This window comes from Mugil cephalus, chromosome 21 (assembly GCF_022458985.1).
Source record: "Mugil cephalus isolate CIBA_MC_2020 chromosome 21, CIBA_Mcephalus_1.1, whole genome shotgun sequence".
In the NCBI taxonomy this organism is placed as follows: Eukaryota; Metazoa; Chordata; class Actinopteri; order Mugiliformes; family Mugilidae; genus Mugil; species Mugil cephalus.
In genome coordinates this window covers 20,196,928-20,219,216 of record NC_061790.1, presented here as the reverse complement: position 1 = coordinate 20,219,216, position 22,289 = coordinate 20,196,928, and the positions used below count along the sequence as shown (strand labels likewise).

The 22,289-nt window shown below is 41.6% G+C and overlaps 1 protein-coding gene across 2 annotated transcripts in view; it reads left to right on the top strand.

Moving 5' to 3' along the window:
- Nucleotides 1–22,289, top strand: part of fynb (FYN proto-oncogene, Src family tyrosine kinase b) — a 67,472-nt gene that overhangs the window by 36,082 nt on the left and 9,101 nt on the right. Inside the window, exons 3-8 of one of the 2 annotated variants that reach the window (XM_047573352.1) lie at nucleotides 3,842–4,098; nucleotides 7,882–7,978; nucleotides 15,293–15,391; nucleotides 17,984–18,087; nucleotides 18,417–18,566; nucleotides 21,986–22,150. In XM_047573352.1, the coding sequence (XP_047429308.1) occupies nucleotides 3,852–4,098; nucleotides 7,882–7,978; nucleotides 15,293–15,391; nucleotides 17,984–18,087; nucleotides 18,417–18,566; nucleotides 21,986–22,150 (862 nt within the window). In that variant the 5' untranslated portion in view covers nucleotides 3,842–3,851. The remainder of the gene's footprint in view (nucleotides 1–3,841; nucleotides 4,099–7,881; nucleotides 7,979–15,292; nucleotides 15,392–17,983; nucleotides 18,088–18,416; nucleotides 18,567–21,985; nucleotides 22,151–22,289) is intronic. The other variant, XM_047573353.1, reaches the window with a different exon arrangement.

The following is a 22,289-nucleotide window of genomic DNA, read 5'->3' as shown; positions in this document are numbered from 1 at the left end:
CTTGCTGTGACAACCTCTGATTGTGCTGATGGGCATTTTGGCCTCTGCCTGCACCAGGGTGCCTTGTAAGGGATCTATAATGAGGTTGAAAGAGAGTGGTCACGGCGTGTCAGTCAGTATGGGGCTGCTGTTCTAAATGGTAGGAAGGGGTTTCTCTCAGTGGCTACACTGGAATCAACAAAGAGCTGAGCCTCAGCGAGTGTTGCACTTGATCACTTGTCAATGCTGTAAAAACAAACACACAAAACTAACACTGGTTGCTGTTAGGTAGTGTGTTAAATTTAACTACAAGAAGAGTCAAATTTACACTAACTTTGTGTAAAGGTACCAACACACGAAAAAGTGTTAAATTAACAATGAGGTGTGGACCCATATAGACAAAGAGTGTTAAGATCAACTCTTACCGTGTTAATTTGGGTATGCTGATTTTACTGTGTAGAGCCAGAAGGAATAAGCAAGGGAAATAAGAAAATACAAACACTTACAGCAGCTAAACGTGATACAAACTATAACGATAAACATCATGCTGTAGGTGATGCATGTTACTTGAGAGATGGATAATGAATATAAAAAGACATGCTTTTCAATAATAGAATACAAATACACAAAATGACAAGAAAGAAAAAAATAAAGAGTAGAATAAGAGAGAAGAAAGTAGAGCTTTGGTGTTTAGTGCATCAGGGTAAGTCCCCCAGCAGCTGAGACCCATAGCAGCGTAACTAAGGAATGGTTCAGGGTTACCTCAGTTAGTTTAACTATAAGTTTTATCAGAAAGAAAAGTCCAAGCATGACCTTAAAAGTAAAGAGTAATTGTCTGGTAGCTGAAGTCTCTACCTCCCATTCTACTTCTTGAAGTTTGATGTTTCAGCAGGATATGGTACTATGAGTTACTGTAAGATAAGCAGAGCAAGGCTTTTAAGAGCCTTGTATGTGAGGAGGAGGATTTTAAATAACATTCTTTTGCAGGGAGTCAAAGAGAAGCTAAAATCTGAGTAATTATGATGCAACTTGCAATCACCTACCCAGATGTCTCTATTCCTTTCCTCCATTTTCTCCTCACAGTCCCAAGACATTCCCAGTCCAGATGGGATATAGCCACATTCTTTTCACTACAGAGGAACACAACTTTAGACCGTATGTGAAGATAAAAATAAAAATCAATGGGAAACTGAACATGTTACTCTCAAGGCAGACAACCATTCACACTCACACTTACAGCCAATTTAGGATCACCAATGAACCTACCAAGCATGTATTTGGGTGGTGGGATAAAGTGCGAGAAGCCATGAGAGAAGCCATGCAGACACAGGGAGAACATGCAAACTGAAAGGCCCCCAATTGGTCTTTGTCAGTCATGTGAATGACACACCCACTGTTGCTATTTTCGATGGTTACCAGAGGATAAACAAAACATGAGAAGGGACAAGGGAATGTGTAACTGAAGATGGAAAATGGAAAAACTGAAGAAAACGAGTGGATAACCGTAGGTGAAAAACCCCACTGACATGGCACCAAAGTGCATGAAAAATAAAAATTAAACAAGTATTTCTTGCCTTTGTCATAAACCAGAGAGCAAGGGATACAAAAGTTGATGCTGAACATCGTGTAATGATACTGTAATGATCACGGCATAATTTACAGTCTGTGCTATTGTCAAACATAATTTGTTGTTCTCTAAATCTTACTTTTATTTGTTTTACATCCACTGATGGCTTGTCAGTGTGTTGAAGAACAGTCATCAATAGCACCAGAGTTATGTAAAATGGCACTTTATTGTTAAAACTGGTTCAAATGCATTAAAAACTCATTGCAACATTGCAGTTGTACGATACAAAACCAAACAATTGACTTCACATGTTAATTTGCTATTCTGCACGTTTTGAGTGTGACGTTTTGGTTTTTTTTTCTGTCTGAATAATTTTCTGTGTGAAGAATGAAGTTTGAAACTTGATTCAGCTGTCATATCTATAAACTATAACTGCCACTGGTTTGTGAGCTAGTTTTCTAATTTCCTCCACATCTCTAGCAGATAGCTAACACCAAGAACTGAATTACTATTGCGTCCTTTCGCACAACCACGTTTCACCCTGTTGTTTACAGCTAATGACCCAAAATGCACTGTGGCTTTGCGAGTGTGACGTCAGCTGACAAAGACCGATTGGTTAGTGGATTCAAACCCAGAAATCAGCCCTAAATGAGATTATTTCAGGTCAAATTTTGATATGACTGACAACGTAGAGATCAACATTCATAGTCAAATGAAACCAGTACACTCATATATTATATTATATATGTTATTTTGTTTAGTAGGTTTCAGTCTCTTGTCATTAGATTGTCATGTGATTATGTTAGTTGAGAGTGGGTATTGTTTGTCAGTGATGCTGTTGATTGACAGAAGACTGCAGCTCCTTCCCATGATCCTTCACTTGTTTATTACTGTTGCTGAGAGTGGGGAGCCTCAGGAATAAATTTCCTGCTCCTCACTGCAGTCAGATGAGGCAGAGGACAGAAGGAAGCCAGAGGAGAGAATAGTGAAATAAATTTTCGAATGACAGACCGGAGCTGAAGGCCAGAATGGCTCTTTGTTTTCCAAGGAGAGCCTTGATTTATTGTCGGTTGTGCCTGATGTACCATTCTAACACATTTGTTTTCATTTTGGGGAGCTGTGGAGTCGTGGTTAGAGAAGCAGGGTCGCTTCCTGTGTCCATTGCCATGTTGCAGTGGGCAAGCACCTAATCCCCAAATTGATCCCAGAGTGTGGCACAGAAAAGGGTGCAGCCCATTTTCCTAAGTGTAAACACTGCTTTAAATGAATGGATGGGCTAAATGCAAGAAATTAATTTGTCATGTGTGAGATCAATATAGTATAAATATTATTTCATAGTGGTTTTGCATGGAAACAGTAAAGGAAATTCACTAATTCTTCTGAATGTATTGTATATTCCATTTTTAAGTGTAAGCTCCTACTTAGATTTTGACTATTCTGTATTTTACCTGGCTCTTTCTAGTCCCCAGTCTTTATAAAGCTGACTCTGATGGTAACATCACCAGTTTGCTTTCTGTATCAGATGTTTAGATAATAGGAATTCAACTCTCCTGCTGATTTATGTTTACAACTACTTGTCTCTTTAAAAAAAAAAAAAAAAAAAAAAAAATGATGATGATGATGATGACGTGGAGAGGGTGTAATGTGCACAATGATGTGCAGCATAATGAAGAGAGTTGAATACTTTGAACATGTGGAAGGCAGGTGAAGATTCCTACATCTGGCTGCTCAGTCTGACTCGGATTGTTAGGCTCCATGATAAAGTTATTGTCCAGTCACAGACACTCTGTCCTCCCCTCACTCTCCATTAAGATCAACAGGGCAACATTTACAGCACAGTCCCATGCCTCCACGTCTCCCCTTCTCACCAGCTAGCCTCACTGACATCACTGTGATACGAGCTGTTATTCCTCCCGACCATGAAAGAGACACATTGTTTGTGCGAGTCATCCACAATCTAAGTTGTTAAAAAATGTCCTTGCTTCCCAGACCAGAGTGCTAATAAGTTAGAGAAAGCAGTGTGAAGTGAAAACCTTGAACAGAGAGATGATTTCAGTTCTATTTGTTTTTCAGTGCAGTCCAGCTCATTTCTCAGCATGTTTCATTTTATCAATCTGTGTTAAGAATTACAGTCTGTTATCTGTCACATGCACTGTCACTCTGCTATTATTAAATGTGTTAAGATATTTTAAATCACTGCCTTTCTAAGACTTATCACTCAAGTCCATCGCTATCATCCAGACCAACCATTTATCTCTCTGTCTCTCTGTCTGTTCTCTATCTTGTTTTGACCAGATTATAGATAATGGGCTGTGTGCAATGCAAGGATAAGGAGGCAACCAAACTCACAGACGACCGAGACACCAGCATTTCCCAGGGAGCAGGTTACCGCTATGGGGCTGATCCCACGCCACAGCACTATCCCAACTTTGGGGTGACAGCGATCCCCAATTACAACAACTTCCACGCCCCTGTTGCTCAGGGGATGACCGTCTTTGGAGGGGTCAGCACTTCGTCTCATACAGGAACCCTAAGGACTCGTGGCGGGACAGGTTAGTTACTGCCGCTGAAGTTCACTCTTAAGTTCTGATTCAAGACATAGTACGGGGGAGCCGAGAAACAGGACAGAAAGTCTTCTGCCACAGCTTTCCTGTCTCGAAGAATTGTGTTTTTTGAGTTTCTTTGTAACATCAGTGTGACTGAAAAATAAAAAAAACATTACTGTCAGTGGGACTTTCCCAACTAAAACAATTTTCAGTAGAACTTAAGATCACCAAATATGAGTTTTAAATTTCACCTCTGGGCATTCCTGTACGACTAAAGCGTGAAGACAGAAACCGTACATTCTGAGATATGTAATATATTGCAAGGAATATAGATAGGGGAAATTGTTAATTTGAAGGGTACGTCTTCAAGTACGTCTTTTTTGTTTGATAGAAGAGGCAAAGTGTCTACAACACAGGCTGAAGTGAGAAGGTCACTGCTCTTTGTTTCATCCCCACAGTAACAATGCTCTCTACGCCTAGTGCTAGGTGCTAGTTCTGTGAGAATACTTGGTAACATCCGCCCACACGTATACACCTCCATATGTAAAAGCACAGACTATAAGGCATTCTTTGTGCAGTTAAAGACTTCCCATGGCATCCCAAAATCCTCACTTCTCAGCCAAAGCTACAGTTTCACTGCCGACCTCATTCCAGCCCTGTCAGGAACGTCCGGCTGGTATTAACACAGGGCTTTGTGCGCTAGGCTCATTGTTTAGGTAGGGAATATTCCTACTCAGGATATCCTTTATGTTTGACTGAGCCTAGGCCGCTGTGCATAGGAACTCAGCATTTCCACTCAACTTAACAGAGACCTCTCGCTCAAAGTGTGGATTATTTTCTGCTTTGTATAATCCAAATCCAGGCAGTGGCAGAGAAGCAGAGAGGGGTTTAGTGTTTTTAATTTTCTCCTGGTGGAGAAATTCGGACGTAAGCCTTCCTTCCTTTTGACCCTCTGTTATAATGTCACTGCCTAACAGCCCCAATCACCCCCTACTACCACTCTGAAGTGGAACCCAAATTGCAGTTGACATCAGACGGGTTATTGATTATCAGTTGTTCTTTTGCTTATGTAATTCCCCCAAATGGAAATTCACAGCTAGTCCCATGACCTTATGTAACTTTTGAGTGTCATTCCAGCAGACAGCTCTGAGAGGAATCAATGAACAAGTTTATATCTAGCAACCACCTCTGCTGACTAAATGTAACATTCGAACACTGCAAACAACATTCAAGGTTTTGTTTGGTTCTTTTAACAGTCTACTCTGACCTCTCTCTGTTAACATGTGAATAGCAGCAGGTACTCTTTATCTGCACTGCTATAGAGCCCCACATAGCCTCTTCATATCAGTACCAATTCCCTAGAAAGCCTCAGTCCGGTGAGAGTCTGCAACATGAAATGACTTGAATTAATGTGATCAAGGGAGTTAAACTGCACTTAGAAGTAGTGCCGATTCAACTTTTATTTGTCAGACACTAACTACCATGAAACAGTTGAAAGAACAGCTGCAGTCACCAGGCCTGACAAAACAAACTTAAGATAATACAAATAAAGCTAATGTTAAATAATTCATCTTAGTGAGTCAAGGTTTTAAGTGATAAATGCAGTTTATCACACAGATGACTAGACAGGTTGGAAACAATGCCAAGCTATCTTCACCAAACTGTTACTACTCATGGATCCCAGTTTACAGACCTAATGTTTGATTCAAATTTGACCTACTATACTTAGCATTTCTCACTTTCACTATATAGTGGATACATGAGGAAGGGAGCATGTGGATTTGCCAATGCCACAATACTTTGTTGCTTTTTTCAGGGTCCTTTCCGATGTGATCGTCAGGCTTATATGGCATGGGGGGTTTCTAATGTACATGTGCACACACATAACATAAATAAATATAGCCACGGTATAGCAGAGTTCATTGTGCCATCATAGACAGTGAGATGACCAACACCAGCAGCGCTCATTCATCCCCAAACTATGATACTGCCTCCACCATTTTTGACAGTAGGTACTGTACATGCTGGAGATAATGCTTCGCCTGGCCTTCTGTGTAGCCTCACATTAGCGAGAGGAAGATAAAGCTGGAAACTGGATTCATCTGACCACAGAATCTTCTTCCAGTTCCTGACTGTCCAGTTCTTGTGTGATTGGACGCCGGGGTAATCTCAGTCTCTCATTGATCAGGGACTTTAAGCCATGATCTAGTTTGATTGGAGCTCCTGTGATGTCATTCAGCCGTTTTCCCTGCACATGCAGATCAGGATGTGATCATTTCTTGCTGAAGAAACCCTTGGACACCCAGATCTTGGTTTATCTTCCAAGCTGTTGGTTCATCTGTATTTCTGCAGAGTGGATCCAACTGCTGAAGGACTGCATCTGCACTTCCTGGCCATCTGGTTGCAGCTGTACCCTTCCTGGCTGAGAATCTGTATCTTCAGGCGTGTTTCCTGCGTTTATAGAATATTTGTACGTGAAAACATATGCCAAAACACTTCCTAATTCGTTTTTTGAAGAAAAAAAAGCAACCCTATTCTGCTTCAGTCAGTATTACGGTCCTGTTCTTGTCCATGTGGGGAGGTGTAGGTGAGATCATGCTGGAATGGCTGAAAGGGTTTTTTTTCAGGCCACTGGTTTTTATCTGGAGTTTTATTCTGTCAGAAGTCAGACTGGGTTGAAGCATCCCAAATCCCAGCCTCTGCCTCTATAGACAGTTCGGTGAAGAACCTCTGGCGACCCTACTAGGCTAGATTCTCATTACTATCAGTTCACTCAGTTAAGGTGGTGGATTTGCTCCAGGCAATCTGAAACACTGACCCGAAAGGCCAATTTTGCAACTTAGCAAAGCCTATAAAACTGTCTTGGGATTTTAGGGGTGCTCAAACAAAAAACAAACTCACCAGTAAAGAGCTAAGTGCCTTAATTCCTGACAGTGGTTAGATTGATTCAGCAAGGGAATACAATACCGAATGTAATTTTCAAATGACTATACAGTTTAAGGCTGCTGTCACAGGAAGAATACATTCATGTTCTCGACATTACACATACACTAGGTTTGTTTTAAGGTCTCATTTGTATTGTTATCTGTTAATACAGTGAGCCTAAACTACTTCATCACATTTCCTACAAGCCATCAGTAAGCAATAATGAAATACGCAGAAGAGGAATACTCTGCTACTGGGGGATATTAAAATGAAGACAACTGCTCTTTTTTACCTCTGTGATGAGTGTAAAATTTGTAGGATTAATTGCAGGAGATTTGTGAGAGGGGATAAGGGAAGGTGACGTGATGATGTTTGTTGAAAAAAATCACCTCTGCAAAGGTTAGTCTGCCACTGTAAAGACACAAGAGACATGTGACAGTGATGCATTATGTCTAAGGGCCATTTCAGATGTCGCATTAACATCTGGTTTGGAATATCCGATCACAAGTGACCAGCTTTAGTTACGTGTGTTCAGACCTGGAATTAACATGCATCTCTGAATCCGATCTCAGTTTCACTCTCTGCATGCCAATAAACCCTGACATTATCTGAATAAAATATTGTAACAGCAGCTGCATCTATTGTGTCACTACTGAGTCTCCACACCCAAGAACAGCACTGTTTTATCTGTGTGCATCATGACTTTGTGACACACGTTAAGTTTCTTTTTATTAATCTCTGCCCAAAACTCAGATTATAACTCCAACCCTGGAAGTTTCTGTACACACCTGCCAGTGAAGTGTGTCTTTTTTTGCACTTGGTAATCTGCAAGGCACTGACATTCTGTTTGTGTCGCTCTTACAGGAGTCACCCTCTTTGTGGCACTTTATGACTATGAAGCGCGGACAGAAGATGACCTCAGCTTCAGGAAAGGAGAAAGGTTCCAGATTATCAACAGCACGTAAGTCACTGCAGCTGTTTATCAGACTGTCTGTGCTCAGGAGGAATACAGTTTTGCCATTTTATCACTGTCTTGAATGGAATGGTGTTAGCTGCTGAGAGTGGACCAGATGGGGCTTTGCGTTTCAGCTGAGGTCGTATGAGTGACAGCCTGTGCTTTGCTTTTATAACCGAATCTCAAAATAAGTCCGCATTTCAACTCCAGTTTGTGGAACTTTAAAACAATGAAAGTTATGTTAGCTTTAACAACCAACCTGGCAGCCCAAACGCTTGGAAACATGGAAACAGACTTAAATACAAAGTAAATGGTTAAGAATAGGCAGTAACTTTACATAAAGCACATTATTAAAGGGTGCAAAGCATTTCAAATGAGGTGAAAGTGGTGGCTTCAACATGCAACATGACAATCACACAGTTTATTTAAGGTTTACATAGGGTGGAGCTGGGTCTCCAGCCAGCAGTGATGAGTGTGGTGTTCCTTAGAGACTTCCCCCTGAACTTGGACAGGAAGTGCCTGGTTACACCCACAGTGATGTTGGCTAATCTTTCTTCCAGTCAGCAGAATTGCAGAGGACCTATGTGTGTGTGTGTGTGTGTGTGTGTGTGTGTGTGTGTGTGTGTGTGTGTGTGTGTGTGTGTGTGTGTGTGTGTGTGTGTGTGTGTGTGGATGAGAGGATAGGCACGATGGTCTGCCAGTGCTTTAACCAACCTGTCCTCAGCTTGCGATTTCTTTGTGTGAGTGAAGCTGTGTCTCAGCCTGCTGGAGTGACCTTACGTTGCCTCTCTGTTTGTTTGGGTTCCTGCAGCAGTGCAGTGACATTCGAGGAGACAGGGCCTGCCAGGACCGTGCTCTGACCCTGTCCTCCTTTAAATTTCAGTCTAATGACAATGCCCTGTGTCACAATGCCGTGCAAAAGTAGAACACATGTTCAGAAAAAGTGATATTTCTTTTAATCTTGGCAAGTAACGCAGATGAGACTGAACGTGACTGTTGGCAGTGGCTGGTTGTGACAGGTAGGAAGCAAGCTGAACAGAGAGCTGGCCATGAGTTGGTGCTGCTGAGCTGGCCTGGAGACATAGCAGTTGAGCTGATGTGTAATGGTCCTGCAGCACTGAGAGGAACAGGTTACAGAAAGACAAGCTTTAATACAAGCACAATAAATCAAATTATGAATTGTCCAGAACAGACACAACAAGCTCACAGGGAGTGAAGGGAAGATTAATGGGGGAGGAGATTATTGGATAACCACACACTCAGAGGCAAAACCAGGATGAGAGACAGGAAGGAGGGAAAACACCAAAACACAAGGAATTAGGGAGAGAACACAGCAGAGCAGAGGCGGTTCTTGGCATGGGCAATGTGGGCAGCCACCCAGGGCGGCATATTTTAGGGGGTGGTACGAGAAGGAAAAAAAAACAAAAAACGTTGCACCCAGCCAGGGCCCACCCTCGGCATCATTTGGGCCGTCCCAGATGTACGTAGGATCGTTGAGACCTGTCTGTCACTGGCAACCTATCCCACCAACTGCCATTCAAAACATTCACTGAGGGGGCGGTAAAATCAGAAGGGTAGAGGGCACCATTCACGCTAGCACCACTGCACCAGAGCCATGACACTGTACGGAACAGCACTGCAGATGGACAGGAGACAGCTAAACTGGATTCTTTTAGAATTAAACTGTTTGCCTGTAGATAGTCAGACATTGATTTAAGTCAGGTTTGTCACATTGTTTGTCACATTGTTATGGTGACTGATTTGAAGAGTCATAATGTAGACTTCACTGGGGTGGCTGTGGCTCAGTAGGGAGAGTGGTCCACCAACCAGATGGTTAGTGGTTCAAACCTGAGCAAGACACTGAACCCCCAATTGCTCTCAGTGCAATTCAATTTTATTTATAGCATCTATAACAATACAAATTGTTGCAAGATGCACTGGTGTGTGAATGTGTGTGTGCTTTAAGTGAATAGTTAGATGCGTTTGTGACTGTAAAGTGCTTTGAGTACCAATAGATAGAAAGGCACTATATAAAAACAACACTATGTACCACTGTCACTTCAGCGTTCATCGTGATGCATTACATGGTGTGCTGGACATATGTTATTCCATGAAAGAAATCAGTAGAAGAGAATGACTGACTGAAATGAATTTTTTTTTTTTTTTTTTTTTTTTTTTTTGCGAAATTCCTCACTTAATGACAACTTGTGATTAAAGTAAATGCAAATTGTGCTTGTAATGTATTGTACTTGGACACGCTGAGTAAACCCTAATTAAATCATATATACTTCAGTAATAACCACCCTATTTTGACTGTCTCAGTAATGTCATAGCTTTAAAGACTTTTTATGAATGGGTAAACAGACCTGCATTTAGATTATTTTTAATGTCCTTATAATTTCTAGAAAGCATGTGTGTGTGAATTATTTACCTGCATCTTTTTGGCATTATAAGGCAAATCCTGTTTATTTTAGAGTAGTCTTAATGTAGTCTGAGAGACAGAATTCAGGGCAAAACAGGCACACCAAGTGGCTATATTACTACATTACTGCTACACTGTTGAGAGGTGAAAATGTGCATCTAGGTTGTAGGCCAATAATGGCAGTGTTAGTTGTCTTCCTGATTGCTTCCTCAAAACAAGCCCTGTGACAGTACATAATCTTGCTCATTAAGTGTTAAAGCAGATGCCATGCAGCCCATTTCCTACTGTACATGATTGCTTTATCCCCTCAGCCTTCGGCCCAGCGAGGTCAGTCTTCCTCCTCACCACACCCACTTAGCATCCTGCCTCAGCAGGCGTCTTGCACATTCCACCACACACCTCGGGTCCTACTGGGCCCTCGCCAGAGCAGGAAGACACTGTCTGTCATCAGAGCCCAGATTCCTTTCTCTCCTTCTCCTCTTACTCCTCCTCCTCAGCAGGAGCTAGACAGAGCTGAATCTTCACCTCCCACCTCTCCTGTCCACCTCCCTCTGTCCGCCCACACCTCACCACTTCAGCCAGCTTTAAATACACTGGGTTTCTATCCAGCTACCCACACTGACTCCTACTGGAGAAAGGTGATAAAAACCCTAAAACCCTCCCCTCATCTATCCTGACACTGTAGGATACTGTAGCTGGCGAGGAGTGACTGACAGATGCCCTAGCAGGCGGGCTCCCGTGAAACTGCCCTGACAGAGATTCCAACACCACCGCCGCAACAGACAGAAGGCCCCATTGTCCCTTTTTTATGCCATCTTCCAGGAAAGGGTCCTGTATTGTAGAATGTTTATAAAGTCCTGCGTTCAGCTCAGGCTGTTTAAAACCCAACAAGAGTGTGTTATTGTGAAGCTGCATCGGATATAATCAGGAAACTGCTCCTGTTTTTACTGAATGCTACACGTCTGCACTGTTAGTAAACTCAGTTTCAATTGTTCTGATCCAGCTACAGCCTATGAATAAACACTCTGTGGTGTTGTGAATGGCTGCCTGTACGGCTACTCTCAGTCAACACAGTCCTGTGTTTAATTATACTCTCATCAGCGGTCACCACAGGGAAAGAGGATTTGAATCGTTTGGAGACAGGAGGGAGGTTCTTTGTTTACTCTTGTTGTTGTTTTCTGTTGTTTTGTGGATGGGTAGAGTTGGTTTAAGGGGGTTTGGTTCTGGAGACAAAAGAGGCCGCGGGACAGACTGTGGCCCATCCCACCTCGTCTGTTTGTGTCTCTCTGGCTCCATGCAAACACACATACCAACAGATCTCGCACCACACAAACACGTCCTCTTACTCCTGCATACTTTTTACCCTCAAAAGGCCGATTGCGGAGAATTCATCTGTCTCTCCCTCTCTTCCTCCCTGCCTTTCGCGCTCCCCTCCTAAGGGATCTTCTGTGAACAAAGGGAGGCATGTCTGTTTCTGCCTGGGATGTCGTCCCCAGGCGATCCCCATCATGGCTTTATTCAGCATAAATGAAGGACTAACAGGGCCTCTCCACTCCTCCCCCTTTCTCCACTCCTTTCTCTCTCTGTCTCTCAGCATCTCTGTCATACACGAAGACACACACGCAAAGCCATTCCCTTCTGGTGTGTGAGGGACGTGATAAACACAAGCACTGGGTGGTACAATGTGTCAGAGAGCCACAAAGAGAGGAGAAGGAAGTGTGAAGTGTCTATATGTAAGCATTGGCAGCAACGCTGGTTAACCACTGTCTCCCTTAAGGCATCAGAATATTAGAGAACAGAGTGGAGGAAAAAATGTGAGGGCAGGGCTCCAAGACTCCAGCATCAGTCCTCAGCTGTCTGTTTCAACTTCAGTTAGGACAATATGATGCACATTTTATTTTTCATCCACAAAAGGCGTTCAAAAAATAAAACCAATAATGCATTCATTCAACTGTCAGTACTTTCCAATTAATTTACCCCGTTTGTGCACTCATGACCAAAGTGGTTATGTAAAATTTTAAGAACAGGTGACAAATATGTGCTTTAGGACTATTTATGTATTATGAGAAGTTGAACTGTGATTACACGAACTTCTAACTTTTAAAATAACTTGTGCAGAAAGACTGTCCTCCTCCTCTTCAATGATTTTACTTGAACCTAAAAGATGAGCCAACCCATAGTAATTCCACCTAACAATGATGGATGAAAACGTATATTTGACACATTTTCTGAAAACCTGGTTCAAATTTTTTATGGCAGTTCCATTAGAGATTGTTGGTGTTCAAATAAACTAGTGGTCATGTGTTCATGAACCGCAGTGAAGCTGTATGGCACAGAGGAACAAGATATATGAGGCGTTGAATGCACACAAATATTACTGGTCTAACGGTCATTTAATGGACATATCCTTATTCCATTTTAATTAAAGACATCATAGTGGTACAGTGAATTGATCTTATACTGAATATGGCACAGGCAATGGTGAGTATAAAATAGAGTAGTAAAATGCACATGTTATTCAGTCATACGCTCGACACTGATTCATGTCAATAGTTTCCATGGGTCCACATATTGATTTCTGAGCCTCTCTTTAAAATAGATTGCTTCTTGAATGATTGTCAAGAATGAACTCAGCATTTCATCATCCAGTTTGTTTTATTGATCCATCAACTCTACATTGGGGTTGTGCTGAAAATCTCTCTAGGTGGCATCATAGCATTTAAATATGATCAGTTATGCAAAGGAACAAAATGACACATCAGTCATTCTACTGGCCACCCTAGGTAGGATTTTACTAAAAGTCAGCAACCACACTTCTATCACGTGGAGATTCAAACTGCCACCTTACTTCACCTTTTTCCACCATGTCAGATATCAGTATGGCAGAGGATAATGAATACATTTCTTTGCATTTTGTTAAAGGTCACATGCTTAAGTTTTGATTACTTCAACAGTATGGAGCTGTAACACAAAATAGTTATGGCTTTCAAAATGAAGACATATGAGGAAGGGGGACATATAAAGGACTTTTGGAGCTCAAGAGAGAATATGAAAGCAGAAATGAAATAAGAGAAATGGGAAGAAGATAGAAGGAAAACAGCGGATTGGGTGGCCACATGAAAGAGTTTGAGGAGCGGAGAGAGCACGATGGGCCTGAAGAGAGCTGGTGGTTAGTGAGGCAGAGACGCACAGAGCACATCAGAGAAAGAGACTAATGGCTGTGTGGGTGTCCAGTCTGAGAGGGTCTTTAGGGAGTGTCTCCTCCTTCCTATCCTGGCCTTTTTCACTTTATAGACATTTAGCAGACACCCCTTTCATGGTGGTTAAACTCTGATTCATGTGTCGCCAACGTTACCCACAAGCAACAGAGGAGTGCAGAGGTGCAGAGAACATCTTAAGGAATGTTATTACGTTATGTATTATGGTTATATACATTTACTGTAAATATAATATATTTATTATGCTTCAAGTTCAGACCGAGGTCTGGTTATAGCTTAGAGTTAGGGGGAAGACCTAACCTGGCTCTATCCAAAGTTCCCATGCTCACAACCAATGCATGACCATGAAACAGGAAGTCACTCGTTTACAGTATATTTATTTTACATCACTGAAACTGAATAATAATGGAATAACATTTAAGTAGCTCTCTGCAGAATTCCACGATTTGACGAAGCTTTAGTTTGTGAATGTGGGATATTGAGTCCAAATATGGTTAGGGAGGTGGACTGACATATTATCTGCCATCAGTATACTACACAGTCATAACATCTGTCTCCAAAATGTTTCATCCCAGTTTACACCTGGAGACTGGAGGCACCAGTACGTTTGTTAGAGTAAAATATGCATTAGAGAAGAAAACATAATCAAATTGATTCCTGAAATCTTGCTTGGTGTAATTGGAAATACCATTTGGTGGATGAGTTGCCGTGTTTATATTTGCCGTGTCATATATTTGCAGAAACAGACATTAATTCTAACTGCAACTTGCCAAATGTCACTTTTGCTGCGCTGCAAGCTGCATACCCATGTCTCACAGGTATATGACAGCACATGCATTGTATGTCATGCGTCCCCTGATTCTTTGTTCTATGTGCTATGTGGTCTAATGCTAATACTGGGAACACCTCTGTGTCTCATTTGAAGACTTGGAGCAAAAAACAACGAAAAAAACCTACAATGCCCATAATGTCTATGTAGCCTGAAAACCAGAACAATTCCACAATCTTTTCGTGGTGGAAAGTCAGTCACATCGTTTGACTGGACTTTATGATGATGGACAGAAAGGTAACAGCAACGTCATACATGGTGGAGTTGAATTTGTTGTTGTGTTTAGGTTGTATTTAGTTTTTGTCATTATTGTTTCAGTAAAGAATTAAATTGTGCAATTATTATACTGTCTGTTATTCAGACCCATATTCCGTTATTGGGTTTTTATTAGTGAATAGAGAATTGGATGCTATGAACTTTGATTGATGTTTAACGAATAATGGTTGGAATGTTTTCTGCTCAGTTTTCATGATGTGTGGCATTTTAAGATTGCTGTGTGTATTGTAAAAGAAGTTACAGTGAGGCAATAAGTATCTGCCCTAAAAAGGTCATGCTGTTCTTTACTTTTGTGTATTCCTTTTGACTTGTTCCTGCTTCTGCTAAACTCATATAGTGTTTATACATCTCTACAGCTACACGCTGCCCTTTGCTCACAGCACAGTCCTACATGTTTTCCACATGGACAGTATTAAGAAGCAGTTCTGACAAGAGCTGTACTTTGATGTGTTCAGCGGAACAGAGTATGTCAGCTTGGATGAAATCAAGTGTATTAACGTGCTTCTCCTGTTTCTTCTCTTTTACCAATCCCCTCTCCCTCTTCTCTTCTTTCGCTCTCTCTCTATCTCTTTTAGTGAAGGGGACTGGTGGGATGCTCGCTCACTCACCACCGGTGGCAGTGGCTACATTCCCAGTAATTACGTGGCTCCAGTGGACTCTATCCAGGCTGAAGAGTAAGTAGTGTGTGTTCATGCTTGCACACTGATTCAGGACGAGTGACTAGAATGTGCTCTGAAGTAGCTCAAGAATAGTGGATGTGAGGCTGCAGACCCACAGCCATATATGTGTGGAGTTAACCCTCCGATGAATGAGTTCAGGAGGAAGAGTCATAGTCATCCTGCAGCTTCTAGTTTTCTCCCAGGACTGACATTTCTGCTGGCCTGACAGAATGACACTTATGTGACTACAGAGCTCTGGGAGCTGACGTCACTCTGTGCTGTTAATCACACTGCCGCCATATTGGCAGGAAAGTGCACTTCTCTAATAAATATTCAGTTATCAACTGCAGACAACTAACTAATTAGCCTGGGGCTGTTGTGCCCCACGATGCCCAACTAGTTATAGACAAGGAAAGTGGAAATTGACCCCTTCATGGTTTGTAAACAATGTGACGTTTTTGAGAGGTGGAGCCTAACTGGCAGTCTGATCTGTCTTTATCAAGTGAAGCCTCTCCACCAACGATATTATAAGAAGTAAGCTGAAACGTAGTAAATGCAACTTCTGCTTGGACACCGCTGAAACACAAGTAACGTTGCATGAGCTCATGGTTAGCATTAGCATTAACATGTAACAAGAATCCCCTAAATAAGCATTAACTTAATGTAATTTCAGTCACGGTTTATTCTAACCCATAATGTTATCCAGGCCGAAACTGATGATGCGTTACATATAAATTTGGTATGTGATAAAAGTTCAAGTAAGTGTTTTCGATTTTTCGGTTTTGGCACCAAAAAATTCAGCAAGACATCATTTTCATGGTTGAAAGTAACAGTGTTCGCCCCAAGCCTCCCTATGTTTTTCCTCCAGTTAACATTGTGATGTAGGCCATGAAGGGGTCTCCCAAAGATCCCGCAGATGTGGATTAATGCAATAAAATGAGAAAACGGAGCGGTGAGATCCCTCAAGAAACAGATTTCTCTTGTGTAGCGATCACTTTCTATCAGACAGAATCTAGCGTTTTCCAAGCGTAATGTCTTTTCTTTTAGCATAGTTTTAACACAATGTGCAACAGATTTCTTTTGTTAAAAGCAAGTTAGACTAATGTTATAACATGGATTACAAAGGGATGATGCTCATTTAGCACTAAAACTACTCACAATGAGAAGGAAATTCTAAATAAAAATAAAGGAAGAATTTTGTGTATGTTGTGGTGCATTTAGACATTAATTTAAACTATGTTAGTGTCATTAAAGATTGGCAGACTATTTAGCACAGTGATTAGCTCATTACATTACGTTGTTTTAGCCCACAAACTCAGATGTGCATCAGGAAGCCTGACTGCGTCCATTTGTACACCTCCAGGCTCTTGTTTGCTTTCACTGACTCCAGAGTAGGACGAAGGAAAGTTAATGAGATAGTTCTATATGTCTGGATACTGCAGGTCAGGAACATTGTCCCCACCGACTGTTTTAATACTCGAAAAAGCACACCTGGGGCATGATAAGAGTCTGTGATATGTAACCTGTTGAGTTTTACCTCGTACTGGTCGTTTTGTATCTGGTTAAAGTGCAGTAAACTCTGACGGCCTGAAACCAGCGCTGGCGCTGTTCATTTTTCCTCAGTTTTCCTGCCAATATGGCACCATCAACAAAAAAGGTCACGTGACGCCTGGAGCTGTATAAAGAGATGGATTTAGAACTTAAAATGTCAGGCAGACTTTTTTGATCTTACATTTTTCTTTTACAGTTCATTAAGTACATACATTTTTACAATCAGTTACATTTGATTCTGACATTTGACGAATGGAATGGAATCTTCCTCACCCTGCATGTGGTATAGACTGTTTGTAGTCTCAAGATGAAATAATCTTTTTGAGTAGTCAGTCAGTGCCGGGTGGAATCTCATCATGAGCTCACTGGAGCATGCTGGGTTTTTTAAGGAGGTGTGGGTTCATCTTCTCTCATCAACACAGATCTTTGTGAAAGAAGTGCTCACATTTCCTTTTCCTGCTCTCTCTGTGCTCTTTCAGTCCCTGTGCCACATGTGCACCGGTCTTCACAAGTCTCAGCTGAGGCAGCTTGTCGGTCTGACAGGCAACCTGTTGGTTGAGCAGGTGGCAACAATGTAGGTTTGAGTCTGGTGACCTGTTTCCAGTCAGAGGGTTAAACTAATCCATTTCACCCTGATTGTTGCTCTGGATAAAAGGCCATACAGTCTGGAATGAACCCTTTTTTTTTAATCATTGGGGACAATAAATGTGCTTAGTCTTTCAACTATTGCTTGTGTACTGTATTTCTAGTCAAGTGGGAATTTTGTGGCTGCACCACAAAATTATCAAAGAAGCAGAAAAGTTGCAGGTTGTAGTAGTAGTAGTAGTAGTAGTAGTAGTAGTAGTAGTAGCAGCAGCAGTAGTAGTAGTAGTAGTAGTAGAACTCACACACTGTGCAGGATTTCGTCATCTTTTCTAAGACTGACCTTCAGCAACACCCCAGGAGGTGGAGGTACAGTAAAGTGGAACCATGTGTGACTTGACAGGAAGTAAAGGGGGAGTGAGAAGTGCATTCTTTGTGCTGTTTGAGTTGACACATTTTCTCCCATAATTGCAGCTGGTACTTTGGCAAACTGGGTCGTAAAGATGCAGAGAGGCAGCTTCTGTCAACGGGCAACCCTCGAGGCACCTATCTCATCCGGGAGAGTGAAACCACAAAGGGTAAAAAAAAAGAAAAGAAAGAAAAACACAGACACACTCGCACACGTCAATCTGACTGCAAGACTTTTGAGTGTATATTTATGCCATGTCAGATTTACTGCGAGCTGTTAATAGCAGCCTGATTACATGATTACTAGTAAAACCTGTGAAGATTTTCCTGAGCTCTTACCTTTCCCTCATGTTTTTAAGAGCTACAGCAGTGTTTGAACCACTGATTTCTGAGTGACAGACAAAGTGTTTCCATGCAGTGACAACTGAAAACTCTCAAGTGACCACTTAGTGATCAGTGACTCTAATCATCCCCTCAATCCCTGATCTGTATCCTCCAGGTGCCTACTCCTTATCCATACGGGACTGGGACGATGTGAAAGGCGACCACGTCAAACATTATAAGATCCGCAAGCTGGACAGTGGTGGCTACTACATCACAACCAGAGCTCAGTTTGACACACTGCAGCAGCTGGTTCAGCACTACTCAGGTAAAAAACTTAGCTTGCACACTTTTTGTATGTGGAGCTTCATTTAATTCTCTTTGTAGATGCATTTTGGTTCCTACTGGTCATTTAATGACATGATCTGTTTCTTTTATGTCATTTTCTGATTCATTTTCAAATATAAAATTTAAAACGTATATTAGTTGGTGTTTAGTTGGTATGGACCTAATGTGTTTTTCCAAGTTATTCTGGTAAATTGTAGGTTTCTGGATGTGTTTTTGAATGATTTAGGGACTTTTCACCAAAAAGAATACCACATTATACAAAACTACTATTTTAATTGTAGTCATTACATTGGAATCTATTCATTTTTATATAATTTTGGTTATCATGTGACTTATTCTAGATTTCTAGATGACGTTTAAGATGCATCTTTTTACATTTTAGAATCTTAGCATTATTTATGGAAGTGCAGTTCGGTTAATTTAGGAAATTTTTATTCAGATTAACTTTTGAATTTATGATTTTTAGTCATTATTGTTGTCTAAAATTGTATCATTTGTATAGTGTAAACAACGTGGTGCAGCTTGGAACAAAATGAATGAGAATGCAAATTAACATAAAACGCACCAAAGCTGCCCCTCAGTGGTCTGGACCAGGGGATAAAAGTACATGAAGGATTTTACTACTCACTCTCTGTGTAAAAGAGCAGCAGACAGATGTTGCTACAGAGATTTGTTATGCTAGGGAAGGAACGTTGACACCATAGCTCCATTTGCACAAGTCCAGACAGCAAAGTCCTGTCTTCTGTATTATGTCCATTTCCTTGAATTGATTCAGAGGGCATTAAGCAGACACTGTTACACCGTTTAATCTCGTTTTGCCCCTCACATTTTCACATACAGGGAAAAAAGATGGCTCCTACCATAAGAGAAAGAACGACACGGAAAGTCACTGTATGTCAAAATAGCTGCATTTTCTACATCACGTGTGTTTGAATTCACATTCATTTTTAATGCAGCCAGCTAAAAACACGATGTAATAGTGAGAGTGGAAAGGCACTCTGTTCACACCCTTCTTGAGCCAAGGGAGACAGGGAGTTAGTGTGCGTTTCAGTTTGCCTCACTGTGAGCTCATTCAGACGTGCTTATTGAGCTCTTTGGAGCTGTTACACCTGTACACTGACACACATATTTGACAATGAGACTTACAGAATACCTGTTATTGTTTTCCTCATACATTCAGCTTTTTCCTCCCATGTCTTACTGGATTGTGGACATGTAACTGGACGACTGTGTACCTCTGTGTGTGATGTAACAGCGATAATGCATATCTGAATCTGTGTTCTCATTTGTTCTGTTTTGCGACTCCTACTCTGTCTCTCTGTCTCAGTGAGAAAAGGATGTTTCTCCTGCCATGCTCCAGTTAGCTCATTCACATATCGATCTTCAAGCCCTAAAATCAACAGCCTGGGTGTTCTGTATGTTGTTTGTGTCATGGCACATTAACTGTCCTTCTACATTTTATCACCAATCTAGATGACATGGAGCTGACCCACCTTTGCTTATGACCTTGGCTCTTTTTCAGGGCTTGTGCTTGTATGGCTTTCTGCTTGTCTTTGTTTTAATGTTCTTTGAGAGCTGAAGAGCATCTCTGGCATCATATACTGGCGCTGTTCCTCAGATTGTCTGAAGGGGTCAGAAAACAACAACACATCTCCTTGAGAATCAACTTGGCTGACCAAAGCTAATAGTTGCTAATGTTAACAAATGACTTGAATTTATGACACTTGAATGAGCTTGTGTCAACACCAGATTTCTGCTAGTGGATATACTGCAAAAAGAATAACGTGTTTTACTGGTGGGGGACACAATATTTTAATGTGTGACAGATAAACATCCTCACTGTCACCTTTTCTAAAGACAATGTCCTTAAAATTAACTTAAAGAAATCTTTGTTAATGAAAGGAGCCTCTATTCTTTTTTTTTTTTTTGTGGCCAAGGTTGGGAGCTTTCCAGTACCTGTTCAATTTGTATTTATATCGTCACATTGGCAGGTTTGACAGGTTTTATGATAGTGAACACAGAGCTGTATTGATGTTTGGGTGAAGTCTCCGAGGCAGCAGGTAGGTGGCCCAGATGGTCTATGATGCCTGAGTCGCAGGTCGAACACTCCCCAGGACTTTATCTCGTCTTTACTGCCCTGTGCAAACACCCTGGGGCCTTATCACTTGCAGAGAAGGGAACAGAAAAAGTGTGGTGGGTGCATTGCCATTGCAGTGTTAGAAGAAGGGGGGCTTTCTTGATATCGGCTCGAAGGTACCAGCGGAAACTCTACGCTATTCCACTGGTTTAATCAATCCTGGGCAAACATGAGAGCTTCCTCCAGAGTAAAAGCAAGAGATGTTTGATTTTGTTAAACAGACACCGTGGTGTCATCAGCTAAAGTGACGCCGAACACAGTTCGATCGAAATGGAAACAGCTGAAGTACCACTCAGCTGCCTAAACAAGCACAGTCACTAATGCTTGTCATGGTGCAACAAGTCTCAGCTCTCTATCTGCATGTTTAACCTAGGTACAGATGTACATGTCCTTAACAAGCTATCTCCACACATACATTACTGTCATTATCGTAAAGAGTATGCAAGTCACAGATGCCATTAGCCAAAACCATAACATTATCAGTGACCTATGGACACACATGTTATTGTGTCTTCCTTCACCAGGATGAGGTTCAATATAAATAGTGCACAATATAATAGACGAAACATGGCATGAAACAACAATTTATACAACTGAACCTTAATACACAACACCAGAGCTACATCTGGTGAAAAACATAAGAAGACTGTAGCACATTCACTTTTCTTGTGAGTGGCACAGGGTAGCTATATTGTTACTTTTATTATAGATTAATGAACCAAAACATTGGCTCTTCTATTTACATTCAACACCCCAAGTTTGTTAAATTCTGATTCCAAACCCTGACAGCATCGTTATGGCATTTTTCTCAGACTTGACAAAGCCCTTTCAGAGTAACGCAGAGTATGCAAATGTTGTTACACACTGACTTTGCGTCTTAAAGACAAGTGTTAAAGAGTGATCCTTAGTCAGCTGAGTTTCCTTTTCACGTTGTTAGAACTGTGACAGTGCCTTTGTTTCCTTGACTACCACCGTACAGTTCCTAGTAGCATTTTATTTGTGCTGGGATTCTGACTTGGCAGCACTCTAATTGATCTGATTATCAGGAAAGATCAGAGTGACCACATCAGACAGGATTACTGCTGGATCCTCAGAGAAACGCATCGATTTTCAGCTGATGTTTAGTCTGCTCTTTATTGTGCACATTTGTTGGTTCTTTGCTTCAAGGCTTTCCTCTGTCTGCTGCAGGGTGCTATGCTAACTGTGTGTACACCTCTCTCTCTCTGTGCTCTTATTTGTGTGTTGCTGTGCGCTACATGCAGAACGAGCTGCAGGGCTCTGTTGTCGCTTGGTGGTTCCCTGCCACAAAGGGATGCCCCGCCTCGCAGACCTCTCCGTCAAAACCAAAGACGTGTGGGAGATCCCACGGGAGTCACTTCAACTGATCAAGCGTCTTGGCAATGGGCAGTTTGGGGAGGTCTGGATGGGTATGGATCCAGTCGCCTCCGGAAGACGAGGCCACATGGAAGGAGTCATATGGACAGCAAAGACACCAGACACACACCAAAACACCAAGTCTAGGAAAGGGATTGGATCTAATGAGAACACTGGACAGGCTAAATTGAT